The following is a 24,647-nucleotide window of genomic DNA, read 5'->3' as shown; positions in this document are numbered from 1 at the left end:
TCCAAATTTATCGAAGGCTACGATCATGCTCGAGAAGGACTGGGATCGATACACCACTTGCAGCTTCCAGGCGAGTTCTTGTATAAGAAAGTTCCTAGCAAATTTCGGTTGCTGTGAAAAGTTACTAACCGTATATGTGACTGAACCTGAGGTATCTATAATTACTAACAGTATATGTATTTATCAATCCTAATTGTGTATTTCTTGTTAATTTTCTTGCTGTGGTTGTGAAATTGATGTAGGCTCTCATCTTTCCGGATAGCATGAGAGAGGAACTCTCCCCACCATTACCTAGTCTCAAGCATCTTAAGGTACTATCCGAGTACTCTCCGAAACTCTTCAAGGATTATGGCTTGACGGACTACTTGCGTTGGATGGCACCTTCTCTAGAGTTTTTCAGTTAAAAAGAGTTGTGGTGGTATATGGGAGAGAAGAACGTGTGCGACAAAAGAAACCTGGTGTTAGAGCTTTTTCATTTTCTGCTTAATTCCCTTGTGTGCTAATCTTGCATGAATAAAGGGAGTTTGCTTTCTTTCAATGTTTTAACATGCAACTTATTTGATTACTTTATTTTTAGGAAGTATATTTATCGATATTTCTCGCCATGGATTCGTTGAATATCGAAATGTTTGCTGGTAAGACTCTAAACTGTAGACTGAAACAAGATTTGGCGGAAAGAGAAAGATAAGTTGTTATTGTATAAAACTAACTGAAACTAAAATTAATTCAACGAAAGCGTGTTTTTACACCAACAGAACCAGATATGAAACAACCAGAGCCAAAATAAGACTCAAAGTAGAAGATCCTAGCCATGATACACAATATTTTTCTTTCAAATTTGGAAAGCCTTAAGAGGGTCTTTAGTGTCGATGTCCTCTATAAGCGGGAGATCAACTGGCAATGTTTCTAGACTCAAGCCTTCATCCTTCAGCTTTAGGACCACCTCGTCAAACACAACCCTGTTGCCCCGGGGGCTGAGGTGCAAACCGTCCCTGCAATTCCAATCACCAAAACAAATTACATATTCGTAATGCCAATGCAATGTGTATACATGAAAGTGCTGTGTGTTGATGCATATAAAACTGCATGTAGACCAATATCACGGCTGAGAGAGAGAGACCTCAGGAAAGCTTTTTCCCAGTCAGGAAACTGCTGCATTTTGGTCCAGAGATCTATTACCGGGATCCCACTTTCTCGAGCTACAGAAATACATGCTTCTGAATAAGCCCCAGCAGCTTTATTTGTCCTCTCAGGCTGATTCAATGGATTATCAATATAGGGAAATCTGGACCATAAACACAAACTGAAATCAAACTCTTCTATTGTCAACCAATTTCATATCTTAATATATAGCAAAGTTATTTACATTTGGTTCAAGAATGAGAGAATATTACGAAAGCCATAAATAGTAAAACCATACCGGAGGCGCCCATCTTCATCGATTGGAGGAGGGGTGATAAGGAGAATGTGAGTTGAAGGCCATCGCTTCTGAAATAGAATAGATATGAAGAAAATATATACATATGTATAAAGCATGAACAAAAGGGTAGTTTTATGTGCTGACACCAACAGCAAACAACTTCTGTTTCATGTAAAAGAAAAAGAAAAACACACTTTTGTGTGGTCGAAGTAGAGAAGCTTCAATATACACGTGCTTTACAAGTTTCCGAATAATGGTCGCTCCATACGAGTGCAGGTGCACTCGTACGATATCAACCATACAAAAATATACAACTTAGCTTCCGATTGTTTCTCATGTAACGGTCCTAAACTTATACAGACGTCCTCAAATGTCAAACATGAAAATGAAAACCACATTTGAGTAAATCGATAATCCCACCATAACTATCAACCATGTTTAAGTTGCCTCAAAATACGAAATCGAAAGGTGCCTACACTGATGTGGATATTAGGTTCATTATTTGTGACTAAGAAGGAAACCTAAAGAAAAGGATCAGATTCAACCTAATCCTGCGAGAATTTATTCATAACTTACAGGCTTGCAGCCTTCGTTTCTTCTATCATTTCCACTTTATGATTGCAACCACCATCAACATATAAACGATCCCTATTGGCCTAAAATATGAAATAGAAATCAATACCTTTTTTTTTTTCCTCCCCTTTTTTCTTCATTTCTCAGAGAGATTAAGGCTCTCATGCAAAAGCAATACCTAATAGCGGGACTTCTGCTAAGGTTACACCTATTAGGCATCAGATTCACATGGACCACATGCGATGAGTCAATGACCAATATGCATCACCGAATCGAAAATATCTAGTACTCCCGGACTACATTTTTATAATAGAAGATTTTGAGCATGAGAAACAAAAGCCTCACGAATGTTGGTTGTCACGTTTCTGACGTCTCCATCCAAACAAACCACGATTCTAAGAAGTTCCAGACAAGGTTAGCACCCGGAGGACCGGGTAAATTCGTTTAAGCATGCTGGAAGTGATCCATTGAAAGTATAATATCAAAGGTTATGCCATATGAGAAATCAATAAGATACACAAGAATTGAGAAACCAAACAAAAAAAATGAAGAAACAACCAGGCATATGGAGATGAAACTAAAGACATACAAAACCCAACAACCACGTAACCTGTGAAACTGAGGATCTTAAAGCTAAAACAACATTGAAATACTATTCAAGTCCTTTTTGAATTATGTGCCAACTTTTAGGGTCCCAAACTTAGGTAAGAAATAATAAATAAAAAGGTAAACTTTAGAGTCCCCAGCTTCCAATCCTTGAAACAAAATACAATACTCCCCCCTATACTATACAATACGTATACTATTATCAACGTGGCAGAAATTAAGAAAGGCCACCAATCCATTGCTCCTGTTGGCGCAATCAGCAATGACCTCCGCCTTTTATTTACAAAGAAAAAGAACAATTATTTTCGCCTTCACGTTTTCTCTTTTGGCCTTTTTCTTTGTTTTTGTCATTTTTTTTTAGAAGTGTTATTGACACTTTAAAAATCTTATTTTACACTCTTTATAAGTGTATTTTTCTTTTTTAATATAAAAAATTTGGTGCGTAGAATGAGATTTTTTTAGTGTTAATAAAAATGCCTTTTTTTTTTTTTTTTAGTGTATGCAATCCAAATGTCAAAAAAAAAAAAAAAAAAAAAAAGAAAACGAGTGTTGGGAAAGAAGGAGTGCGGAAATTATTTTCCAGAAAGAAAACCATCTAGAGGAAGAAGTAAACTCAGCAGCAAAGGATCCATTTTTCTGTGCAACAACGGCCGAGTGGCTAGAGGGCAAAAGACACAACCATACATCTTTCGATAACCTTATACAATTTATACCACCTCTTCGGATCACTATGTTTGATTCTATAACAAATTCATGATCCCATTTTATTAGTCAAGGGCAAAACCACAAGGCTTGATTCTACAAATATTATCACTTCAACAAACAATGATCGCCTTCTCGTGTCCATTTCTCCTATCCCCAAAAATCCAACAAAAACTGAATGGCACTGTGGCGATATTCCAAGCCAATATACATCTTCAACTCCGAAAATGAAGATTTTGTGAACCCTTTTTAAGGAAACTAATCAATATAGTCTGCTATAATATGATTCAACTGAAAATCTGCACCCTTACTATGTTTTGTGTGTGTGAAGAGACAAAAACAGGGTACCTTGAGAAATGAGACAATCGAGAGGAGATTCTGCTTGTACTCGTCGAGAGGCACGTGTTGAAAAGCAGAGCATCTGTCGGGAAGGCAAGCGTCATTCGCGCCAAAGAAAACGGTGATAGCAAGCGGCGGCTCCTCCTCACCTCCTTCAACACCGCCACCCGGAAACACCCTCTCCAAAACTTTCAAGGCCCACCTGGTGTTGTATCCACTGTACCCTCTCAGCACCACGTCCACCTAATCAAAACCCAATTCACAAATCGCACAAGAAAAGTCAAAGGCTCCAACTTCGGATCAAAACTGCAGTGCCAGATGTAAATTTGACGAGTCAGAAATACCGTGCGGGAAAAGTGGTGGGCGAGAGAGGCCCCCCAGCCGCCGTCTCCGAAGGACTCCTCGCTGATGGAGTCGCCGAAAAGGTAAATCTTTGGCCTCATAATTTGGGAAGAGTCGATCGCGGACCAAAATTGACACCTTTGTTTTTGCGAAGTATGTGGTTTCCAAGGGGATGTTATATTATATGTAGAAATATGACGATAGCTAGTACTTGTTGATGTCAAGATTCATGTGGCATGCAAGACGACAGCTCAAACCTCAGCTACTTCCATTTGTGATGACTGACTGTTGATGCGTTAGCCTCCTAGCTCTTCTCTCATACATCGATAGACTTTTTAATAAATTGCAATGCACCCAAGCCAAAAAGTTTGGTATGGAGGGGTGAGAGAGAAAGAGGAAACGAACATTATTTGTGGATTTATTCGAATTAGAATAATGTTAAGAAGGTTAAAATTTTAAATTAAATTTATGAGCTAAATAATGTGTTAGTTAATGATTAGATTATTACTTAAATATTGATTAACGTGTTTATTTTCTATTGGTGACACATCTGGTTTACAAATTTAATTTAAAATTTTGGTCTCACTATTCGAATTAGATTCTGTAAATCACATGATATAATAATTGGTTGAGTTTTTTTTTTCAAGTTACTAAAAAAACATTCAATTATCAATCATCACATTGTGATCTATAAAATTTGATCTAAAAACATATTTTTTCTAGATTTTCCTTTTGTGGAGTGATTAATACTGATGGTATCACAGGAAGCTTTGGTACCACTAAAATCAACTGGTAGTAAGAAGAACATATACGGCTTGTTTGGATATACTTTTAAAATAACTAAAAGTATTTTTGGTTAAATTGATTTGAGTTCCAAAACACCAATTAAGTGCTTCTTGAAAGAAACATCAGATATGTACTTCTTGTAAGAAGCATTTAAGGTGTATTTTTTAGGATCCACTTAGATTTTTACTAAGAATTGGTATCAAAAACATTTTCATCAAAAATGCTTTCAGTTATTTTAAAAGCACATCCAAACGAGCTCATAAAGTTTAGTAATTCTCAGCGTGAGATTTATGTTCTCAACATGATTTTTTATATGTAGGGTCATGATTTTAAATGTGGAATTTGCACTCTCTCTCATAGATGTAGAGTCATTTAAACTTAACGTCGACAACACACTTATTAAATGATGTGGGAACACGTGAGTTGTACGTTGGCTCAACATTCAGGTAACATGATATTATGAAAAGAAAAAAAAAATTGAGTTTTTATCATAAAATCAATTGACAACATGAAGAACATCCCAATTCCTTATAACACACACAAAATCCCTTAATTCTCTGTTGGTGGTTTTCCACTCTCCACAAGTATTAGAGTAATTATCTTGGTGCTCGTCTTTTAGAAAGATTCTTGTATACGATTGCTTGACCACATATTTGTTCAAGCATATACAAATCGAGACTCTTGTATTCGATTGCTAGACCACATATTTGTTCAAGCATATACAACATATTTGTTCAAGCATATACAAATCGAGACGCTCCTATATTTTCTTATCCTATAAATATAGTTTACAAATTTAGTCTACATTTCAAATTAAAAATCTTACTATTTTCTCTATGCACTTACAAAAGGAGTGGATAGAATTAAACAAGTGTGTCAAAGTTACCAGTTTTAATCTACAATATCTAGTACATTATCGATATCTGACCAAATTATCAACATATTTTTCACTGTGACTTGCTCAATCTCTCTATTTTATTTAGGGTTGAGATATCCACATACCCCATTTTACTTCTCACACACATTTTTGATTTTCAACCATCGGATCAGATGAATTGAAGAAGATCAACGGACATAAATTATTAAAGGATGTATGAGAAGTAAAACGAGATGTGTAGATAGCACACCTCTTTGTTTATTTAGCCTTTTAAGACTTCACATATCAAGAAGTCAAAAGCTTTGTCTTTTTCTTACAAAGAACTTATAGCTCAAGTAAACATGATTATATATTCTTGCACTGAAGTCTTGTGTTCCAATCTGGATAGTTAAACAGTCTTCAGAGATGATATATTTGCTGAACTGCTACTGATGGATTGGTGACATGACCCTGCTTGACTTTACATTAAATTGTTTGTAATGCGTGCTGTCATTCGTGGGTCCTTTGGCCTCTCCTCCTGTCTATCTCTCCCCACCCACCCACCCACCTAACCCAACGCCCCCACCACAACGGAAAATTAAGAACTTTATCAATGACTTCAACTCATCGACTTGGGGATGAACTGAAGGACCATGCATCAACTTTAAAGAGAGCAACTCAAATGCTAGCAAGTAAAGGTAGGATCCCAAAGGAAACTTAAGAACGACTTCAACTCATCGACTTGGGGATGAACTGAAGGACCATGCATCAACTTTAAAGAGAGCAACTCAAATGCTACTAGCAAGTAAAGGTAGGATCCCAAAGGAAACTTAAGAACTTTATCAATGACTTCAACTCATCGACTTGGGGATGAACTGAAGGACCATGCATCAACTTTAAAGAGAGCAACTCAAATGCTAGCAAGTAAAGGTAGGTAAACATATCTACCAAACAATTAATACATACATTCATTCTACATCTAGCAGTACTAATACTAATATTGATCGAGATGGTCAATTATCTCTTAATTATTTAGTGATATTTCTCTTCCCGATGTAAAAAAATGTCTCCAGCTCGACTTCATGCTCCCGTGTTGATGAAAAAACTGATCGATATGGTTATGCCATCGTCAAGTTCGATATACATTTGTCTCTTGAGGCATCTGAAGAGGCAAGAATAACTCTCTTGACCTATTTTAGTAAACCTACCGACACAGTACGTAAAGCCATACTAGGGTTTAGAAGCCAGGGATTGGAAATACAATTTGCAAAAAGAAAATTATCATATGCATGAATCGCAGTAGATACTTGCAGATAAATCAAAATGGATTTAATATTTAGAATTGGCACTGTCTTTTTACACAAAAGGTGTATAAGAATATAATAACTGGTGATGAAGCTCTGCACACCTTGAAACTATGATTACTAATTGAAAGAACGATTAAATTTGATGTTAAAATAATCTGGATTAATATTCATCATTTCCAATTGAAAAAAGTGTTCAACCATCTGTTGAACGTGTGGAGATCAACGGCCTTTTTGCAAGATTATAAAGTTTCCTTTCCTCTTATATGCCTTTCCCATCATACTATTAACATGCACATATCAATGATTCAGTAGCATGATTAACGAATGCCTTTTTGTCTAGTTTTAGGATTTACTAATTTGCACGCCCACAAAGCCACTGTAATTATGGCATCACATCTCTATTACTCAAGTATATGTTGTTAGGAGGATTAAGATCCAATGGTTATGAAATGGACAAGTGTCAAAAGATTATGAAGTTAGTTAAGTTGGTTATATTGTTACTGTAAGCTACCAAATGCTATTATAAATAGATTGTAACAAACCATTGTAAAAAAATAAGAAAATATACTACAATTCTCAACAGATTTCTCTCTAATATCTTGATCTTCTACTTCTCTCTCTATCCCTTTCTTCTTTCTTGCTTCTGTTTAACCTTCTTCTTCAATAACCTCTGATGGTTTACATATGTAAGCATAAATGAATGGTCGTAATGCATTGCTAAGTAAATGAATATTACATATCAACAATTATCAACATATGTAGAGTTGAAGTATCAACAAATACATGCAAGTTTGTGGCCCACGAGTGGGACTCAAGAGTGATAGCTTTGTTTGAATATGATATTTTACTCCAATGTCGATTCGTGGATCTCGTTTTCATTTGTTAGGTTTTGTGAAAGAAAGTCCACAACAGCCCCACTTGTTTAATATCAATCATCAGCAGAGCTATAATTATTGGTTAGTGCAATCCCAAAAGTTTGAGTAAAGCAAAACCGGCCAATTGGTTTGTAATTTACGTAGCTTTGTAATGTAACGTAATATAAAGGGTAATGTTAATGAAATCAATTATTTAGATTAAATTTTGTAAAAATATATGACGTGGTTGTTAATAATATGATTATTACTTACGTGTTGATTTTTTATTGGTGACAGTTCACATGATTTGTAAATTTGGTCTAAAAAATTGATTTACTTATTAGCATTACTCTTTTTTAAATGTGGGAAAGCAAAAGGTTCTTGAAATCAGATCAGGATCCTCTACTGAGCAAAGGGTGAGCATTCTCCTGACCAAGCCCATCGGGGGGTTGAAATTTTATCCAATGACTACAATTATTATAACTTTTAGAGGGGCCCCCTGTTTGTAGCCGTTGAATAAAATTTCAACGGTCCGATGGGCTTGGTCAGGAGAATCCTTTGCTTAGGAGAGGATCCTGATCCCTTGAAATCCAACCAATTCACTCAATAAGGGTTTGTATGTGTAGGATCTAGAATCAAAATGGAAGTTGTTTTCCCTGTCCCCACAATGAAGAAAATTCCTCATGCGTAGTCACTTTTCTTCTTAAAATGACAGTTGCAACTTGCAAGTGGGGTTGCGCCAAAGTAGCTACACCAGTGGCGTTAAAGCTATAAAATTATGATAACGTGTTTGTGATTCAGTTGGTTAAGAATATGTATTCGGTTTCTGAGAACACAAGCAGATTTTTTCTCAAAAACTTGCTTGTTAAAGAAGGGTCTCCAAAAGCTACCTCAAATTATGCTAACTATTTCGATGTGGGCAATTGAATATTAATACTCCACCATGCTGAGTTGCTAACGTACCCAACATCCATGTTGGTTCACCTCTATCGGCACTGACTTAGCGGTAGCCATTTCCTTCCCTTTGAGGTGGTTTCAGTCCTCTAGTAGTGCTCAATGACTCGATTGTAGAGGTCGCATGGTGAAACAAGGTTTTGATAAGAGTCGATTTATAGATTTTGCACCTAAAAACTGGCTTGGAAGAAGTGATGGCCAAGAACTCTTAAACCACTCCATAATATTCTAATTCTTTTGAATATGGGACCATTGGGTCAGCATTATATGTTTGGAATCCCGCACTCCTAAAGTTGTTTAAAAAAAGAAGAACGTAGAAAAAAAAATAAAAAATAAAAAAAGAAGAAGTTATAGAATCATCAAGAACAAATTAAACCTAGATACATTTTATAAAAATGAATTTAGCACATTTTTTGTGTGCACACTTCTATTTATTTGTCTAGTACCGAAGCAGAAAGAGGCAGAGTTAAAAAAATAAAAATAAAAAAAAAATAAAAAAAAAGAAGAAGAAGAAGAAGAAGAAGAAGTTATAGAATCATCAAGAACAAATTAAAGCTAGATACATTTTATAAAAATGAATTTAGTACATTTTTTTTGTGCATACTTCTATTTATTTGTCTAGTACCGAAGCAGAAAGAGGCAAAGTAAAAAAAAAAAAAAAAAGAAGAAGAAGAAGAAGTTATAGAATCATCAAGAACAAATTAAAGCTAGATACATTTTATAAAAAAGAATTTAGCACATTTTTTTTTGGGCACACTTCTATTTATTTGTCTAGTACCAAAGTAGAAAGAGGCAGAGTAGCCACCGAAGTGGATATTTGGTGAGCTATGTGCGCGCAAAACGAGGTTAAGTCTGCTCACAGAAAACGAGGTGGGCTTCTAGCACGAGAAATGAGGCTGAGTCTGCGCATGCAAAACAAGGTGGGCTCCGCACATGCAAAATGAGGCGACGTGGCACATAGAAAACAAGGTAGGCTTGCTCACGTAAAAAGAGGCAGGCTCCATGCACGAAAAAACTGCATGCAAAACGAGATGGGTCGACGCATGGAATGCGAGGCGGTCAACCATGGTTGGCGGGACGAAGCATTGGTGCCGAGATTGGGGCAATTATAAGCTGCTGTCAACCACGATAGAATTCACACTACAATCATCACTTACATTTTACATGAATTCTCAAAATCTCATGGTAAGGCGGAGGTGAAAGCAAATGGGTATTATGATGAACTTTGTACAAAATTTTAAACTTGATTAAAAATCGTGAGAATTAACACATGCGTTTTTTTTGGGAAAAATCCAAAATTTTATTTTCACGAAAATATTTGTCTCAAGCATTAAAGAAAACTTTCTAAGGCATATGGAATTGATTTTACCATTTACGGAGCCCAAAATGTATTTTTAATAGAATATTTAAGTCGAAAACTAAACAATAAGTGGAATAAATAGGAGCGATGCCCAAAACGTTGCCAAAATAGTGTTTCACTCTCAAGAATGTCAACGAAAAGTCTTACATAAATTCTCAAAACCTCACAGTGAAGACGAGATGAAAGCAAAATGGATTTTATAATGAACTTTGTACAAGATCGTAAAATTGACTAAAAACTATGTGTTAACAAATTTTTTTTAGGAAAAATGCAAATTTTTTATTCTCACGAAATATTTTTCATGCTTGTTAAGGAAAACTTGATAAGGCACTTGGAATTGGTTTTACCATTTATTGAGCCTCAAATGGGTTTTAACATAATATTTAAGTCGAAAACTAGACAATAAAGGGAATAAATAGCAGCGAGGCTTGAAAACATTGCCAAACTAGGGTTCACCCATTTTGGAAGTGCAAAAGCAATAAGAACATTTTCGAGATGGCGCCAAACACGCAAGACTCTCACCTCATCAATGGCGTCAAACATTCTCGTGACCATGGAGGAGCTTTGCGGCAGCATGCCGAAGCAGAAAGAGGTAGAGTGGCCACTGAAGGGAATATATGGTGGGCTCTGTGCATGCAAAACGATGTAGGCTCTGCTCATAGAAACGAGGCGGGTTCCATGCACGTAAACACAAAGCAGGCTTCGTGCATGCAAAACAAGTTGGGCCGGCGAATGGAAAGCGAGGCACACAAAAAGAGGCAAACTCAAAGCACATGTAAATGATTGCTGGCCGAACGAAATATTAGTGCCAGGGGTAGGGCATTTATAACCCGTTATCAACCACAATAGAATTCACACTAAAGTCATCCCTTTTAACATTGTAACCGCTTCATAAAATAAAATTGTGTTAATTTTTTTTTGGTATTTTAAGGGGTACTTCAATTTAGGTCTAAAAATTTGAGGAGTTATTGGATTTAGTTCAGTTTTTCTATTTTATGAAATTAAACTTATATCAAATTTACTCTTAAATCCACATATGCCTGAAAAAGAGGAGATTATATTTGTATAAACAACTTTTCTTTTTCATATTTGAGAAAGAGAAAAGTTTGGCTCCTTAAGTTTAAGGAGGAGTTTATCCTCAAAACACTTTGTGGCCTATATATACAATATCATGCTTATGATGGGAACTATTTATATTATAATTTACTCTGTAAATATCATCTCTACAAAAAATCAATTAAAACTAAGATCGTTTAGTTACTGAATTGTAGCAAATAAATAGACAATTCATAATACTTTTACCGAATTCGTCCATCTGTTTTTAAATAGTTCGATGATTAAATGATCTTAGTTTTAATTGATTTTATGTAGAGATAATCTTTACATAGTAATTTATAATATAAATTGTACTGATCATAAACACAAAATTTTGTAAATAAACCATGAAATATTTTAAGAAAAGTTGGTCATCTATTCTTAAGGAGCCAAGTATTTATCATAAATGACATGCACCCTTTGAAGTTGATGGGCCTATTGGCCATAACTTTTGGCCCAAAAATTACATAAGATCGAAATGGCGAGAATATCCTACTCAGTGTTCCATGAACACCTGATATCAGATCCAACGGTGTAAGTGAATAATGGAAAACTAACTCAGAATCAGACCGTCGATTTACCAGAAAATGCCTCCCCCACCAAATCAAGTTCTCCCGCCACCACAAGGCTCCGTCTCTCAGTCAATTGCCACCACTCTATCATCTGCTCTGCAACACTTCATCAACTCAGATAACCCTCCCCATGGCCAAAAGATCCATACCCATATTCTCAAATCTGGGTTCCGACCCAATGTCAATATTTCCATCAAACTCCTTATCCTCCACCTCAAATGCGGTTCATTGGCTTATGCACGCAAAGTGTTTGATGAATTGCCTGCACAAACTCTTTCCTCTTATAATTACTTGATTGGTGGTTACCTCAAACGTGGGAAGGTAGAAGAATCGTTTAGTTTGGTTCGGAGACTGGTTTTATCTGGTGAAAAGCCTGATAGGTATACGTTTTCGATGATCTTGAGAGCCTCTACTTGTGCTGGTATTGTTGCATTGCCATGTAGTTTAGGACGAGTAATTCATGGCCAGATGATTAGAAAAGACGTTGAGCCTGATGATGTACTTTATACCGCGCTTGTAGACTCTTACGTTAAGAATGGGAAGGTCCAGTATGCGAGGACTATGTTTGATATGACGTTGGAAAAGAATGTGATATGTTCGACGTCCATGATTTCTGGATACATGAATCGGGGCTCTGTGGAAGATGCTGAAGATATATTTAGGAAAACGGTTAAAAAAGATGTGGTGTTATTTAACGCAATGATTGAAGGTTACAGCAAATCGGTTGAATATGCGAGGGGATCACTTGAGGTTTATATTGACATGCAACGATTGAATTTCCTACCTAATCTCTCTACATTTGCTAGTGTTATTGGAGCTTGCTCAGTGTTGGCATTGTTTGAAGTTGGCCAACAAGTCCCTAGTCATCTTATGAAGACTGGATTGTTTTTGGACATAAAGATGGGCAGTGCTCTTATTGACATGTACTCAAAATGCGGAAGAGTTGAGGATGCTCAGAGAGTTTTTGACCACATGCCCGAAAAAAATGTGTTTTCATGGACTTCAATGATCGATGGTTATGGGAAGAACGGATATCCTGACAAAGCACTTGAGCTCTTTCATATAATGCAAAGAAAACACCAAATTGAACCCAATTTTGTAACATTCCTCAGTGCTCTCTCAGCTTGCGGACACGCTGGGCTTGTAGACAAAGGCATTGAGATCTTTGAAAGCATGGATAGGGACTACTCATTAAAACCAAGGATGGAGCATTATGCTTGCATGGTTGATCTCTTGGGACGTGCAGGAAGTTTGCGTCAAGCGTGGGAGTTTGCAATGGAGATGCCTGAGAAGCCCAACTCCGATGTTTGGGCAGCTCTTCTTAGTTCAAGCACACTACATGGTGATGTTGAGATGGCAAATATAGCTGCCAAGGAACTTTTTAAATTGAATCCTGATGGCCGGCCAGGGGCATATGTTGCATTCTCTAATACTTTGGCGACCGCTGGGAAATGGGAAAGTGTAATTGCGCTTAGAGAGAAAATGAAGTTAAGCGGGATATCTAAAGACACCGCCTGCAGTTGGATTGATACTGATAGTGGTTGATGAGCTTTCGTATGGTTGAGGACAAGTTCACTGCAAAGACTCAAGAGCACACGATGTTCAAGCTGTATGGAGCCTGAGGAAAAGCCTCCTAGCTCAGTTTTGAACCTGACAAACAAATTAACGGGTGCTAACTCAGCCGGTGTCTCATTGAGTTCGTGCAGCGGGACTGCTCCGGCTTTCGGGGAGAATAGAATGTTGCTCAATTTGACAAGCCATAACCATGTCCAGAGGTAATTTTCTGTGGAAAGGGGATACTTATTCGTGTGCAGCAAGAATCGGATTGCAGTCTACTGTTAAGTTATACTTTAGCAGTCAGTAATTCAAGTTTGTTCACTCTCAAAGCTAAACCACAGTATGATTTGCTGATCACAAATTAAATAGTTACCTAATTGTAATTTTACATTGAAACGCATAGGGGTAATGTTATGGAAACCATTTATTTCGACTATATTTTGAAAACCACGTCAACTGTTGATTAACGTGCTTATTGTTTTATGTTTATTGGTGATACATTATATAATTTGCAAATTTGATCTAAAAAATTGGTTACTTAGCATTACTCAATAGACAATGTGACAATCACAACTTCTTTCACCATCAAAATGTCAATTTTAATGGGCGTCTACTAGTCAAATACAAGTCCAACAGCTATGGAATTCATGTGTATCTTTTCATCTGAAGCCTGGAGTTCTTCCTCTAATTTCGTTTATAATTATTTGGAAAAAAAAATTCGTTTATAATTAAAAAAAAAAAAATTATTGAATACAGCCAAAAAATAATAGAGTTATAACGGCTATTGGATTCCTTGAATCATTATATTTGCATATTAAATGCAAGTGCATGTGGAGCTTGGAGTCGGAAAAGGAGGTTCGTTGGTCAAGAAAAGTGGGAGAACGAGCCTGGGAATGTGTTATTGGTTGGTTCTCATCCAAAAGAATTATCTTCGGATCCTCTTTGTGAGGATTCCAGAGATCTATGAATTGTCTCTGTTCATCATACATCATGCGGTCAGTTTTTAGCAGATACTGTTTTTGTTCAATTTTAAATAAAATAATTTAAAATAATTTCAGACCGCATAATGTACGATAAACAGACACGATTCACGGATCCCTAAAATTCTCACAAAGATGATCCGGATTCATTCTCAAGTTCGGAGATTTTTTTTATTTTTTATTTTCCAACGATTTGTTTATTTTTACAAACCTGAGTTTGATCAAAGTAAATAAATCAATGTGTTTTGCTCTATGAATATAAGTTTGTATTTTTCTTATTTGGATAAATATATTGCACGTTTAATTCCAATAAATAAGAATGGAAATCGTTTTAAATCTTGAGTTTTATATGTTTACAAAAATATGCCCTTATCGTAATTATCAAAATGAAATAAAAAACCACATAGAGGATAAATAAATTGTGTGGTGCAGCTGATCTTAACCGTTGCTACTGTGAATTCCACAAACATGAACAACCAATTAAATGATGTGCCACCAATAGGAATGAACACGTTTATCAATGTTTAAGTAGTAATTCAATTATCAACTTTCATGTCATTTAATTTATAAAGTTTTGTTTACAAATTTAATCTCCCTAATATAAAATATATAGGAATTCTTGTAGTTTAGAGGAAAGCCGGCAATAGAATACAAGTCCTTGTTTGACTATATACACCCCCAAACTATACCTATTCCGTAGTCATATCGTTTCCTACAATCGACAACAAACCAAACGAAGTTGCCTTCCGTAGTTATCGTCTTCCGCAACCTACAAACTATAAAGAAGTAGAAGAGAGACAAGAACACCAAAAGACAAGCGATGAGCTGCTGCTGCGGAGACGATTGTGAATGCAGGCCTCTAGGGTTTCTCCTCGGCCTGCCCTTCGCCTTCGTCGCTCTCATCCTCTCCGTCATCGGCGTCGTCATCTGGATAGTCGGGTTGGCGTTGACTTGCATATGTCCGTGCTGCTTGTGCGTGACGATCATAGTTGAGTTTGCTCTGGCGTTGATCAAGCTTCCCTTTTCGATCATGAAGTGGTTCACATCTAAGATTCCTTGTTAATTACTATCTGATACGTAGCGTGTAATCTAATAGTGGTCTGTTCATTTTTCAACCACAGTTTTTTTTTTTCTCGATCTTTCCACTTTCTGTTGATTTTTTTGTTGAAGATTTGTTCAAACATTGCAAAAGAAAGCCTTACGAATCCTTGTTCGATGAATTAGGATAAATTTATGAAATTTGGGTTGGCAATTAGAAAGTTTCATTAATTATTTGTTATTACAAATCTTCATTATTATTCTTTTTTTTTATTTTTAGAAAACTTCGACAATGCAAAGGAAATTTTATTGCTCGACTGAATTTTTTTCCATAGCGTGAGCATTTGTTTACTTACTGCAATTTTATTGGCAGCAATACAATTTCAACATATATTATTCTGAACTTAATTGGGTGAGATAAGGCTCAATGAATTCATTCAACATTCAAGTGTAGAGTTTTATCCTAAGAGGCTTCGTTGCTATCAATAGTTCACAAATTTTACATCATAATTTGCTGTGGTACCTTTCTAATATGGAGTTCCTATCCTGGTAGGATTAGGAAATAGTTACCAAGAAACATGCAATATTCTTGATTTTGGGACATAATACTTCTTTGTGGTTACGGAAATGATAAACACACAACAATTTTAGCACATATATTCATGTATAATCATGTCCATTGTTGCAGCGTCTTCTGACTTGTACCTCCTTACACTACTTCTTGTTTAATCATTTTTTGCTTATTTGGAAGTGCTTTTAATATGATTGAAAGTGTTTTTGGTGAAAATATTTTTGAAGTCAATCCTTAATAAAAATTTAAGTGGATTCTGAAAAAAATACTTTAAATGCTTCTACAAGAAGCAAATATCTGGATCATCTCTTCCACATTTTACAATATGTACAGAGAATGTCCCTACGGGAACATCCAATAAAATTTGTAATTACACCAACCACAATAGTATGGCCCATTTACAAAGATGACATGTTAAATTTCTTTGGCTTAATCCCTTTTTATAGAAGTAATAAATTAATCAAATCTACAACTTAAACTTTTAATATGATGCGAAGTTCTACAAAAATCATCACTAAATGTATTTTCATGATGTAATTGGTTTTTCAAATTTCATGCAGCAGGAGTAGGACATGTTGATTATTTTGTATTACAGCATTGTATTCCGGGCACTCATGGCTTTGCCACCAACTACTGAAACAATATTTCGGACCCGAAACCGAAAGTACCAATTCTAAACTACATCAGTGCATGACTGGAATTTAGTGGATCAATTTGAACTGCCAAAAATGCAAAGCATATATAAGCCCTTTTATCTAAAATGGTTCCTGAGATTTGCATAACACATCAATTTGGTCTCTGAGATTGAAAATCAATAGAAATGGTCTCTAAGATTGTCCACTATCCATTATTTTGGTCATTCTGTTAAAAACTCCGTTAAGTGTCTCAAAGCTCTTGCCCGGAAGTTTGAGCAATTTTCAAAGCTTCATAACTCAATCGTTTCTTAACCAAATTTGACCCATAATATATCAAAATGAAGATAGGAAAGTGTAGAACAAGATTATACTTATTTGGAAGCCCAATGGTTGCCAAAGATAACTGGAAAATAGTCTGAAAAGTGACTGGTTTGCAGGAAAACTGCAAAAACTCGCCGGAAACTGGGTTAACTTTAAACGTTCATAACTTCTTCAATACCCAACGAAATTGAGTGATTCAAAAACGAAAATCATACTTCTCGACGAGATGAAGAGAATGGTACCTTCTCGAAGCTAAATCACCATGGTTTGGCTGGAAAACAGATCAAAAGTGGTTGTCTTGGTCATCAAGTTAGCCACTTTCGAACCGTTTTTCGGTCAAACCATGGCGATTTAACCATCGATAAAGGTAGCATTCTCTTTATCTTGTCAAGAAGTATAATTTTTGTTGTTGAATCACTCGATTTCGTTGAGTATTGAAGAAGTTATGAACATTTAACGTTTACCCAGTTTCCGGTGAGTTTTCCAGTTTTCCTGCGGACCAGTCACATTTCAAGCTACTTTCCGGCCATCTCCTGTAACCATTGGGCTTCCAAATAGGTATAATCTTGTTCTATACTTTCCTATCTTCATTTTGATATATTATGGGTCAAATTTGGTTAAGAAACGATTGAGTTACGAAGCTTTGAAATTTGCTCGAACTTCTGGGCAAGAGCTCCGAGACACTTAACGGAAGGACCAAAATAATGGATGGTGAACAATCTCAGGGACTATTTCTATTGATTTTCAACCTCAGGGACCAAAGTGATGTATTATGCAAATCTCAGGGACTATTTTGGCTAAAAAGCCCATATGTAATTATGTATAGTAGAAGGACTTGTAACCGAAAATGTACATCTGATATTTGACAAAATAGAATATAGCATAGAAATGAGTGGCTCCACTACTAGTAAACCTCACACTACTTGGACGTGAATCTGATTAAGTTAGGAACAATATCGATGTTACACAATAGATCGTCGATCTGTCTTTGTATTTTTCCCTTTTGTTATACATATTCGTGAAATGACTGCCGGAAATTGCAGACGTTAATATCTAGTTGGTCTTGCTGGAATAACCATTTTTCCTCTGTTTTCGCAAGTAAGCTTTTTTCTTTCTATCTCTAGCTTTTTCTTTTTTATTTAAGTTGGTTCCAGATGTTGAATGCTCGTTTGTGCAATCAAGCGTCACAAAATTGCCTTTCTTTTGATTAACCAAGTCGGACGCCTCTCTTAACTTAGTTTTATGTTGTTACGTGATGTTATATTGGAATAGTTTCCTTAGTTAATTTCATTTGTTACAACTGTTGCAGGTAAGGCTAGGGAAGAATGGCGTCGATGAAGTTCTTGGATTGGGATCGTTGTCTAACTATGAGAAGCATGGCCTTGAGCGCGTGTTTACATGTAGGGAATGGATATGGCGGAATGGGAGTCATTCCCCATTCTTGATTATTCCTCCGTTTACCAACTTAAGCGGAATGCACAGTTCTATGGGCCCCACATAAAATCAGGATTTCAATTCCTGATATTGTCGGAATTGAATTAACTAAAAGAAGGTAGTATTTGGATTCCGGAGAGAAGGCTCCATCCGGAATCAAATTTTCCTCCCCAAAATACCCTGCATCTTCTGTACTCATTTCCATCTTCTCGTTGTCCTCCGCCATCCTCTCCAGTAGCCTTCTGCTCCTCCGCCACCTCCTCTCACTCCACTACCTCAAAATGATCTTCACATTTTGTTCTTCCCACATTTTCTCAGCAACCAAACAACAGAAATCGAAACCAATTCATGAAATGCCAACACCCAATTCAAACACCGAATAGTTTCACGATTTAGAGCTTGGATTACTACCCAATCTACATTATTCAGCAATCCAAACAGAGCCTAAGTAAGAAAATCCAGAAGCAATCAAAGCTACAGATTGCAGATTACCTCTCATTCCGTACTTGAATGTTCTTCATCTGAGCTCTGTAGTGGTTCTCTATGAACTGCTTGGCCGCCGCCACCTTCTCCAGCGTCAAACTCGACCCCAACACCTCCTCATTATGCTCCTCCCAATCCTCCATTCTTTCTCTCCCTTCATTCTCACGGTATCGTCTGTTTCGATTTGGCGCTCGACTGCTATTCAACCCAACAAACCCATCGCTCCCTACGCTTCATCTTCATTGTCTTCACCACACCTTCCACCTCCCCTTGTAGCCATGCCTACTGCCTCACAAAACCCAACCACATATCCCCCGAATCGGATTCAAGAATTTATCACCGAAACCCCAGATAATAAACCCATAGATCTGGTGAAGAAATCACTCAAAACCCAGAAAATCTTGAAATTGAAATACTTGGCAGGGAGGAGGGGTGGTGATTATGGGGTAGGGTGAGTGGGAAGGATGAAAGCGACGGGAAAAGGGGAGGGAAGAGTTCTTATTTTATGCTAGGGAAGTCTGATAGATGAAGGTTTACAATAATGACATTTTGTGAAAATGTTATTTAAAAAACATGGGAAAGAAATAAAACAAAAGGAATGAGGGCATTTTAGTAATCATATTGATTTCTATTCCGATTAAGGTGAATTAGTAAACAACTTATATGAATATCGTTTCAACAGAAATCTAATTATGACTCCTTCTCAATCCAATTTCTTCTCAATTCAATTCCTCCTCAATCCAATTCCTTTATTTTGATTACAATTATGTAAACAAGCCCTGAAAGTCTGATACCTGAGCTTAAAGCCTCCATAGAGAAGGGAATAAAGTTAATTTGCTACAGAAAGTTGACCTGAAGAACTGCACAAGCTTTCTTCATGTTGGGAACCATAATATTTTTGTTCCTAAGTATTTCAAAATGGATCAGGATCCTCTCCTGAGCAAAGGGTGAGGATCCTCCTGACCAAGTCTATCGGGTCGTTGAAATTTTATCAAACGGTTACAACCAGAGGATCCCTCTAAAAATTATAATAATTATAACCGTTGTATAAAATTTTAACAGTCCGATGAACTTGATCAGGAGGATCCTCACCCTTTACTCAGGAGAGAATCCTGATCCTTTGAAAATGGGATTTAATTTCGACGCATGACAACGATTTTAGACGTTACCAATTCCATCCATCATGGTGTCAAATCAGAAACTTTTTGATACTGCTTTTTCATGTTGGGAACCATAACATTTTTGCTCCTAAGTATTTGAAAATGGGATTTAATTTCGACACATGGCGACGATTTAGACGTTACCAATTCCATCCATCATGGTAATCAGAAACTTTTTTATACTGTTTGTAGGTAGATCAATTATGATTTCTTAATCCACACTTAAAAAACCATTATCATATTTTAGTCCAGTTAATAATCCTCCATAGAGAAGGGAATTAAGCTTGCTAAAGAAAGTCAAGCCAGCCTTCAACCACAATATTCGTTCCCATACGCGAGTTTAGACACAAGAATCTCTCCCTGCAACGGAGACGTTGGCTAGAGATCTTTCAATTCTATGGGTTCATCTTTCCAACAATATTATTGGATGAACTTCCTCCTCTTATTAGTTTTCATACTCATCCCTCATGCCTCATGCTGCTTCAGTTCAATTTTCAGCTTTGGCGATTCACTAGCTGATACCGGAAACTTAAAGATCAGCTCTCCTAACGAGACTATCCACTTCTTCTTCCCTCCATATGGTATGACCTACTTTCATCTCCCCACCGGACGCTGCTCCGATGGTCGCTTAGTCATAGACTTCATCGGTATGCATCCACTTACAGTATATCTTACATTTACAAATTTATCAGTTTCTCAATTCACATTATCGTTTTCAGCTGAATATCTCGGACTTCCGCTTGTTCGACCTTATCTCGAAAGCCAAAAAAGTATCCAAAACTTTGAAGGGGGAGTGAATTTCGCCGTGGCAGGAGCCACGGCCCTTGACGCCACCTTTCTTGAAGAAATGGGAGACTCTAATCCACGTACCAACAACTCTCTGGGAATTCAAATGGACTGGTTTAAAGAAATTCTTCCATATTTTTGCAACATATCTTCAAGTAAGTTTGGAATTCCTTCCCATGCTTATCATAAAGAGAATAGTATCTGCATTCCCCTCCAGGATGAGCTCATTCTCTCACTTGCAAATACCATATTTTTACCATATAAATTTCGTAATTGAAATAGTTCAAATTCTTAATCTTCATTTGAAGATTAACCCTAAAAAAAACAATTTGGATCGGAGATTGTTTAATCATTTAAATGTATCAAATAAATCAAAATTGTAGGTGCCAAGTAACATATTCATGATGGACCGTTGGTTTATTTGAAACATTTGAATGACTTCACGATCTCCGATTCGAATGATTTCTTGTAAGGATGATATTCACATGATGATTAAGAAATTGAACGGTTCTGATTATGAAATTTTTACGATCAAGATACATTATTGTAAGTGGGGGCAGAGGAGAAGGAATGAGCTCAGTGACGGAAATAGGATTTGAATTCACTGGGGTCATGATAAAAAAGTAGATGTGTTAACATTTTGTTACTTAGATATATAATTCACGATTGGTTCTTATATTTGACTTGTCATGTACGATATCATTATCAATAGTGTCATTATTTATTTCAATGTATACAACCAAATTATAACCATACAATGATCTTAAGTTCTTAACTGTATAATACTAGATTTTTTTTTTTCCACTTAAGCAGCCACTACCTTTAATTTGACTCCCATAAGTAAATACACCAACGTTTGTGAAAGATTATCGATCAATCATTTCAATTGATTGAACTCACTGTGAAATATTGTTAATTGGTAGAGTGTTTTGATAAATAATGGAAATCAAAAGCATGCAGGCATAAACTTGAACTGAACCTAAATATTGGAAATTCTTGTTGGCGTGTGGAGATCAATAGCAAAATTTGTGTGGAGTAATATAAAGTTGTTGGGGTCAATGTGAACTCATTGACACCCCCCGCCCGCTACTGAATAAACCTAAATATTGGAAATTAGGTTGGGGTGTGGGGATCAATAGCAAAATTTGTGTGGAGTAATATAAAGTTGTTGGTGGGTCATGCGAACTCATTGACACTTTAACTTTAACACCCAACGGGCCCACCCCCAGGAGCAATATAAAGTTGTTGGTGGGTCATGCGAACTTATTGACACTTTAACACCCTAGGAGGCAAATTCTCTATCCTTTCACTTTTCGTGTCTTTTCGTATTATTTTATTTTGTGTGGTCACAGTTAATATTTTATATTATTTTTTTATAAGGATAATAAGACAAAAATGAATAGTAATATAAAATGTTGACATCACTTAACTGTGACACACAAACAGAAGAGCACAGGAAGTGGGAGGACAGAGAATCTGCCTCCCACCCCCAGGAGCAATATAAAGTTGTTGGGGTCCATATGAACTCATTGACACTTCCCCCTCTCTACGCTATAATGAGCTCATCTCCAGCTTTGTAAATGAGAGATATTAAGTTTGAATATCATGAATAGCGAGTTCAGTACTATTTTATTCTCACACCTCTTAAGGTAAATGTATCCTTGTATCAAGGAAAAAAAAACATAAAAATTCATTCCAATCCATGAAAAAATTACTCTTAGAATAAAACCTTGTGTAAGATTAAAAACTAACTCTAGTTCTTGGCATTTAATCGTAACTTTTGGAAATTAATTAGGTTGTGCATGATGCCTGTCTGATCGATTCTTATTGCAGATTGCAGTGAATTCCTTTCGGGCTCTCTAATTCTCATGGGAGAGATTGGAGGCAATGATTACAACGATGCCTTGCTTGGCGGGAAAAGTATAGAACAGGTTCAAGAATATGTGCCATTGGTGATAGAAGAAATTGGTTTATCCATCAATGTAAGAGTTTGAAAAGCTTGGATCACAATGGTTCTAAAAAACGCGATCTCCTTTAGGCTTGTCTAACTTTTTGTGCTGCATTGCTTTGCAGGAGTTAATCGAGCTTGGGGCCGCGACGCTTTTGGTACCTGGAAACGTTCCAATTGGTTGCCTTCCCATCTATCTCACAAACTATGAGGGTTCAGATAAGAGTGACTACGACCCTTCAACTGGTTGTTTAAATTGGTTAAACAAGTTTGTTGAGTATTACAATGAGCAGCTTCAAACAGAACTAAACCGCATTCGTAGCCTTCATCCTCACGTCAACATCATTTATGCAGATTATTACAATGCTATGATGTACTTATATCATTCTCCAGAACAATTTGGTACTTCAACTCTCAATTAATTTTATCCACGTTTGTTTTCATGTTTTGTTAAACGATGAAGATTCAAACTTCATGTGCATGTATTTTAGTCACTACTCAAAACTTAGTTTTTTCATTAGGCCTTATGAAATAGCTCGCGGATTTTTGGTGCAATGTTTTCAAATGCTGAAGCTAACCTGTTTACGATAAAAAAATTTGATTCGTGTAATTGCAGGATTTATCGGGGGAACTCCAAAAGCGTGCTGCGGAGGAGGAGGGACATACAATTACAATTCATCAGCACAATGTGGTATGCGACAGGCAAGTGCTTGTCAAAATCCTGAAGAGTTTATCAGCTGGGACGGTATCCACTTTACTGAAGCAGCGTACAAGTGGATAACAAATGCTTTGTTGAAAGGAAATTACACCGATCCTTGTATTAGTTCCTTGTGTGTTTCCACATTGTGATATGTATTGTGTACTTCTCCACCTGTGCTTATAATTGTTAGTTTGGTTTTGTTGGTGACACGTTACATTGTCTACACATGTGATCTAATTAGATAGTCTTTCTAACATTTTTTTTTTGATAAATGTGATGAGTTGTTCTTATCGAAATGAGAATGAGTCATATCTTTAATAGAAAAGTGATAAAAATGTGGTATGTAAAATATGATGAAAGTAACATTTTTACCGTCCTAATAGGATTTTCAGAACTATTTGGTCATAATGGCAATTCCCAATGCTGACATGCTTTGCACAAGCCAGCTCAGAGTTGCAATTTTATACAATAGCCTTGAAGAAGCAGGGCCCTTCAGTATACTACTTTACCTTCCTTTTTATACGGCCGAACACAAGAATCTCTCTCTGCAATAGAGACGCCAAAGATCTATCAATTTTATGGATTCGTTCTTGAGCTTGGTACCACATATTTGTAACTAAGCATGACATTAAAATGATTGGTTATATGAGATCGTTGAGTTTGATACTATACCCACATGGAACACCCTACTCACAATGGATATGTAGCTAATAAACATTTGATATTTAAAACAATTGTAAGTACATTATAGTGAAATTGGTTGCAAGTACTATCCAAAACAAGGCAAACACATATTCATGATGAATATCGGGTGCAATTTAGATTAAAATTGTTGACAAAAACAACAAGATCTTAAAAAAGGGAGAAATATGAAGAAGATCAATTTTCAAATATTGAACAAATGTTATAACGAAATGAATATGGCATGAGCAAGTTGAATCTTGAACAAATGTTATAACGTATTTTATTTTTTCACGCTATTATTTGACGGAAAGATAGATCAAAATTGACATAATTACCACAATATTTAGCTTGTAACTAATATAACAGTTGTATACTGCGCTTAAATAAAAGGAGTACAAATTAATATATAGAATTGCTTTCATAGACTTGTAGATGGAAAGCGGTTGTCTCCTCAGATAAACTTATAGTTGCAGGGCACATTTATCATGTGGATTAGTTTTTTTCTATTTTTTGTCACGTGCTGTTATTTGACAGAAAGGTGGAGACTTCTTGGTTCTTGCACGCTAGGACAAGAACCAGTATTT

At 36.3% G+C, this 24,647-nt stretch overlaps 4 protein-coding genes across 5 annotated transcripts; 3 read left to right on the top strand and 1 right to left on the bottom strand.

Annotated features, from left to right (window-relative positions):
* Window positions 1-673: 673 nt before the first annotated feature.
* LOC103939417 (GDSL esterase/lipase At5g45920) lies at window positions 674-4,355 on the bottom strand. Its single transcript, XM_009349538.3, has 5 exons — window positions 3,985-4,355; window positions 3,650-3,883; window positions 1,421-1,488; window positions 1,121-1,285; window positions 674-992 (listed from the first exon to the last, which is right to left on the bottom strand). The coding sequence occupies exons 1-5, from the start codon at window positions 4,081-4,083 to the stop codon at window positions 833-835; spliced, it is 726 nt and encodes a 241-aa protein (XP_009347813.2). The 5' UTR covers window positions 4,084-4,355; the 3' UTR covers window positions 674-832.
* A 7,327-nt stretch (window positions 4,356-11,682) lies between these two features.
* On the top strand, window positions 11,683-14,027 carry LOC103944484 (pentatricopeptide repeat-containing protein At1g28690, mitochondrial-like). Its single transcript, XM_009354948.3, has one exon. It carries the CDS (start codon window positions 11,782-11,784, stop codon window positions 13,309-13,311), a length of 1,530 nt encoding a protein of 509 aa, XP_009353223.2. The 5' UTR covers window positions 11,683-11,781; the 3' UTR covers window positions 13,312-14,027.
* A 994-nt stretch (window positions 14,028-15,021) lies between these two features.
* LOC103939504 (signaling peptide TAXIMIN 1-like) lies at window positions 15,022-15,756 on the top strand. Its single transcript, XM_009349633.3, has one exon. It carries the CDS (start codon window positions 15,124-15,126, stop codon window positions 15,364-15,366), a length of 243 nt encoding a protein of 80 aa, XP_009347908.1. The 5' UTR covers window positions 15,022-15,123; the 3' UTR covers window positions 15,367-15,756.
* A 4,455-nt stretch (window positions 15,757-20,211) lies between these two features.
* LOC103939590 (GDSL esterase/lipase At1g28580-like) lies at window positions 20,212-23,675 on the top strand. 2 transcript variants are annotated; one of them, XM_048582694.1, is made up of 5 exons: window positions 20,212-20,526; window positions 20,665-20,886; window positions 22,565-22,713; window positions 22,805-23,081; window positions 23,296-23,675. In XM_048582694.1, the coding sequence occupies exons 1-5, from the start codon at window positions 20,343-20,345 to the stop codon at window positions 23,526-23,528; spliced, it is 1,065 nt and encodes a 354-aa protein (XP_048438651.1). In that variant the 5' UTR covers window positions 20,212-20,342; the 3' UTR covers window positions 23,529-23,675. The 2 variants fall into 2 exon arrangements, with proteins under 2 accessions (XP_048438651.1, XP_009347996.2); XM_009349721.3 differs by having other exon boundaries at window positions 20,212-20,592.
* The last annotated feature ends 972 nt before the right edge of the window (window positions 23,676-24,647 follow it).

Source organism: the organism of the source record quoted next, unplaced genomic scaffold, assembly GCF_019419815.1.
Source record: "Pyrus x bretschneideri cultivar Hongxiangsu unplaced genomic scaffold, Pyrus_bretschneideri_v1 Contig19, whole genome shotgun sequence".
In the NCBI taxonomy this organism is placed as follows: Eukaryota; Viridiplantae; Streptophyta; class Magnoliopsida; order Rosales; family Rosaceae; genus Pyrus; species Pyrus x bretschneideri.
The sequence above is the reverse complement of the archived record's forward strand: the minus strand, read 5'-3'. Positions and strand labels throughout refer to the sequence as shown.

Excerpts from the sequence above, each read along its gene's own strand:
- LOC103939417 (XM_009349538.3), bottom strand. The coding sequence starts at position 4,083 with ATGAGGCCAAAGATTTACCTTTTCGGCGACTCCATCAGCGAGGAGTCC. Across the intron at positions 1,286-1,420 it reads GATGAAGATGGGCGCCTCCG|ATTTCCCTATATTGATAATC; the intron begins GTATGGTTTTAC and ends TTTATGGTCCAG. Across the intron at positions 993-1,120 it reads TGGGAAAAAGCTTTCCTGAG|GGACGGTTTGCACCTCAGCC; the intron begins GTCTCTCTCTCT and ends TTGGAATTGCAG.
- LOC103944484 (XM_009354948.3), top strand. The coding sequence starts at position 11,782 with ATGCCTCCCCCACCAAATCAAGTTCTCCCGCCACCACAAGGCTCCGTC.
- LOC103939504 (XM_009349633.3), top strand. The coding sequence starts at position 15,124 with ATGAGCTGCTGCTGCGGAGACGATTGTGAATGCAGGCCTCTAGGGTTT.
- LOC103939590 (XM_009349721.3), top strand. The coding sequence starts at position 20,343 with ATGGGTTCATCTTTCCAACAATATTATTGGATGAACTTCCTCCTCTTA. Across the intron at positions 20,887-22,564 it reads TTTTTGCAACATATCTTCAA|ATTGCAGTGAATTCCTTTCG; the intron begins GTAAGTTTGGAA and ends TTCTTATTGCAG. Across the intron at positions 22,714-22,804 it reads AAATTGGTTTATCCATCAAT|GAGTTAATCGAGCTTGGGGC; the intron begins GTAAGAGTTTGA and ends ATTGCTTTGCAG.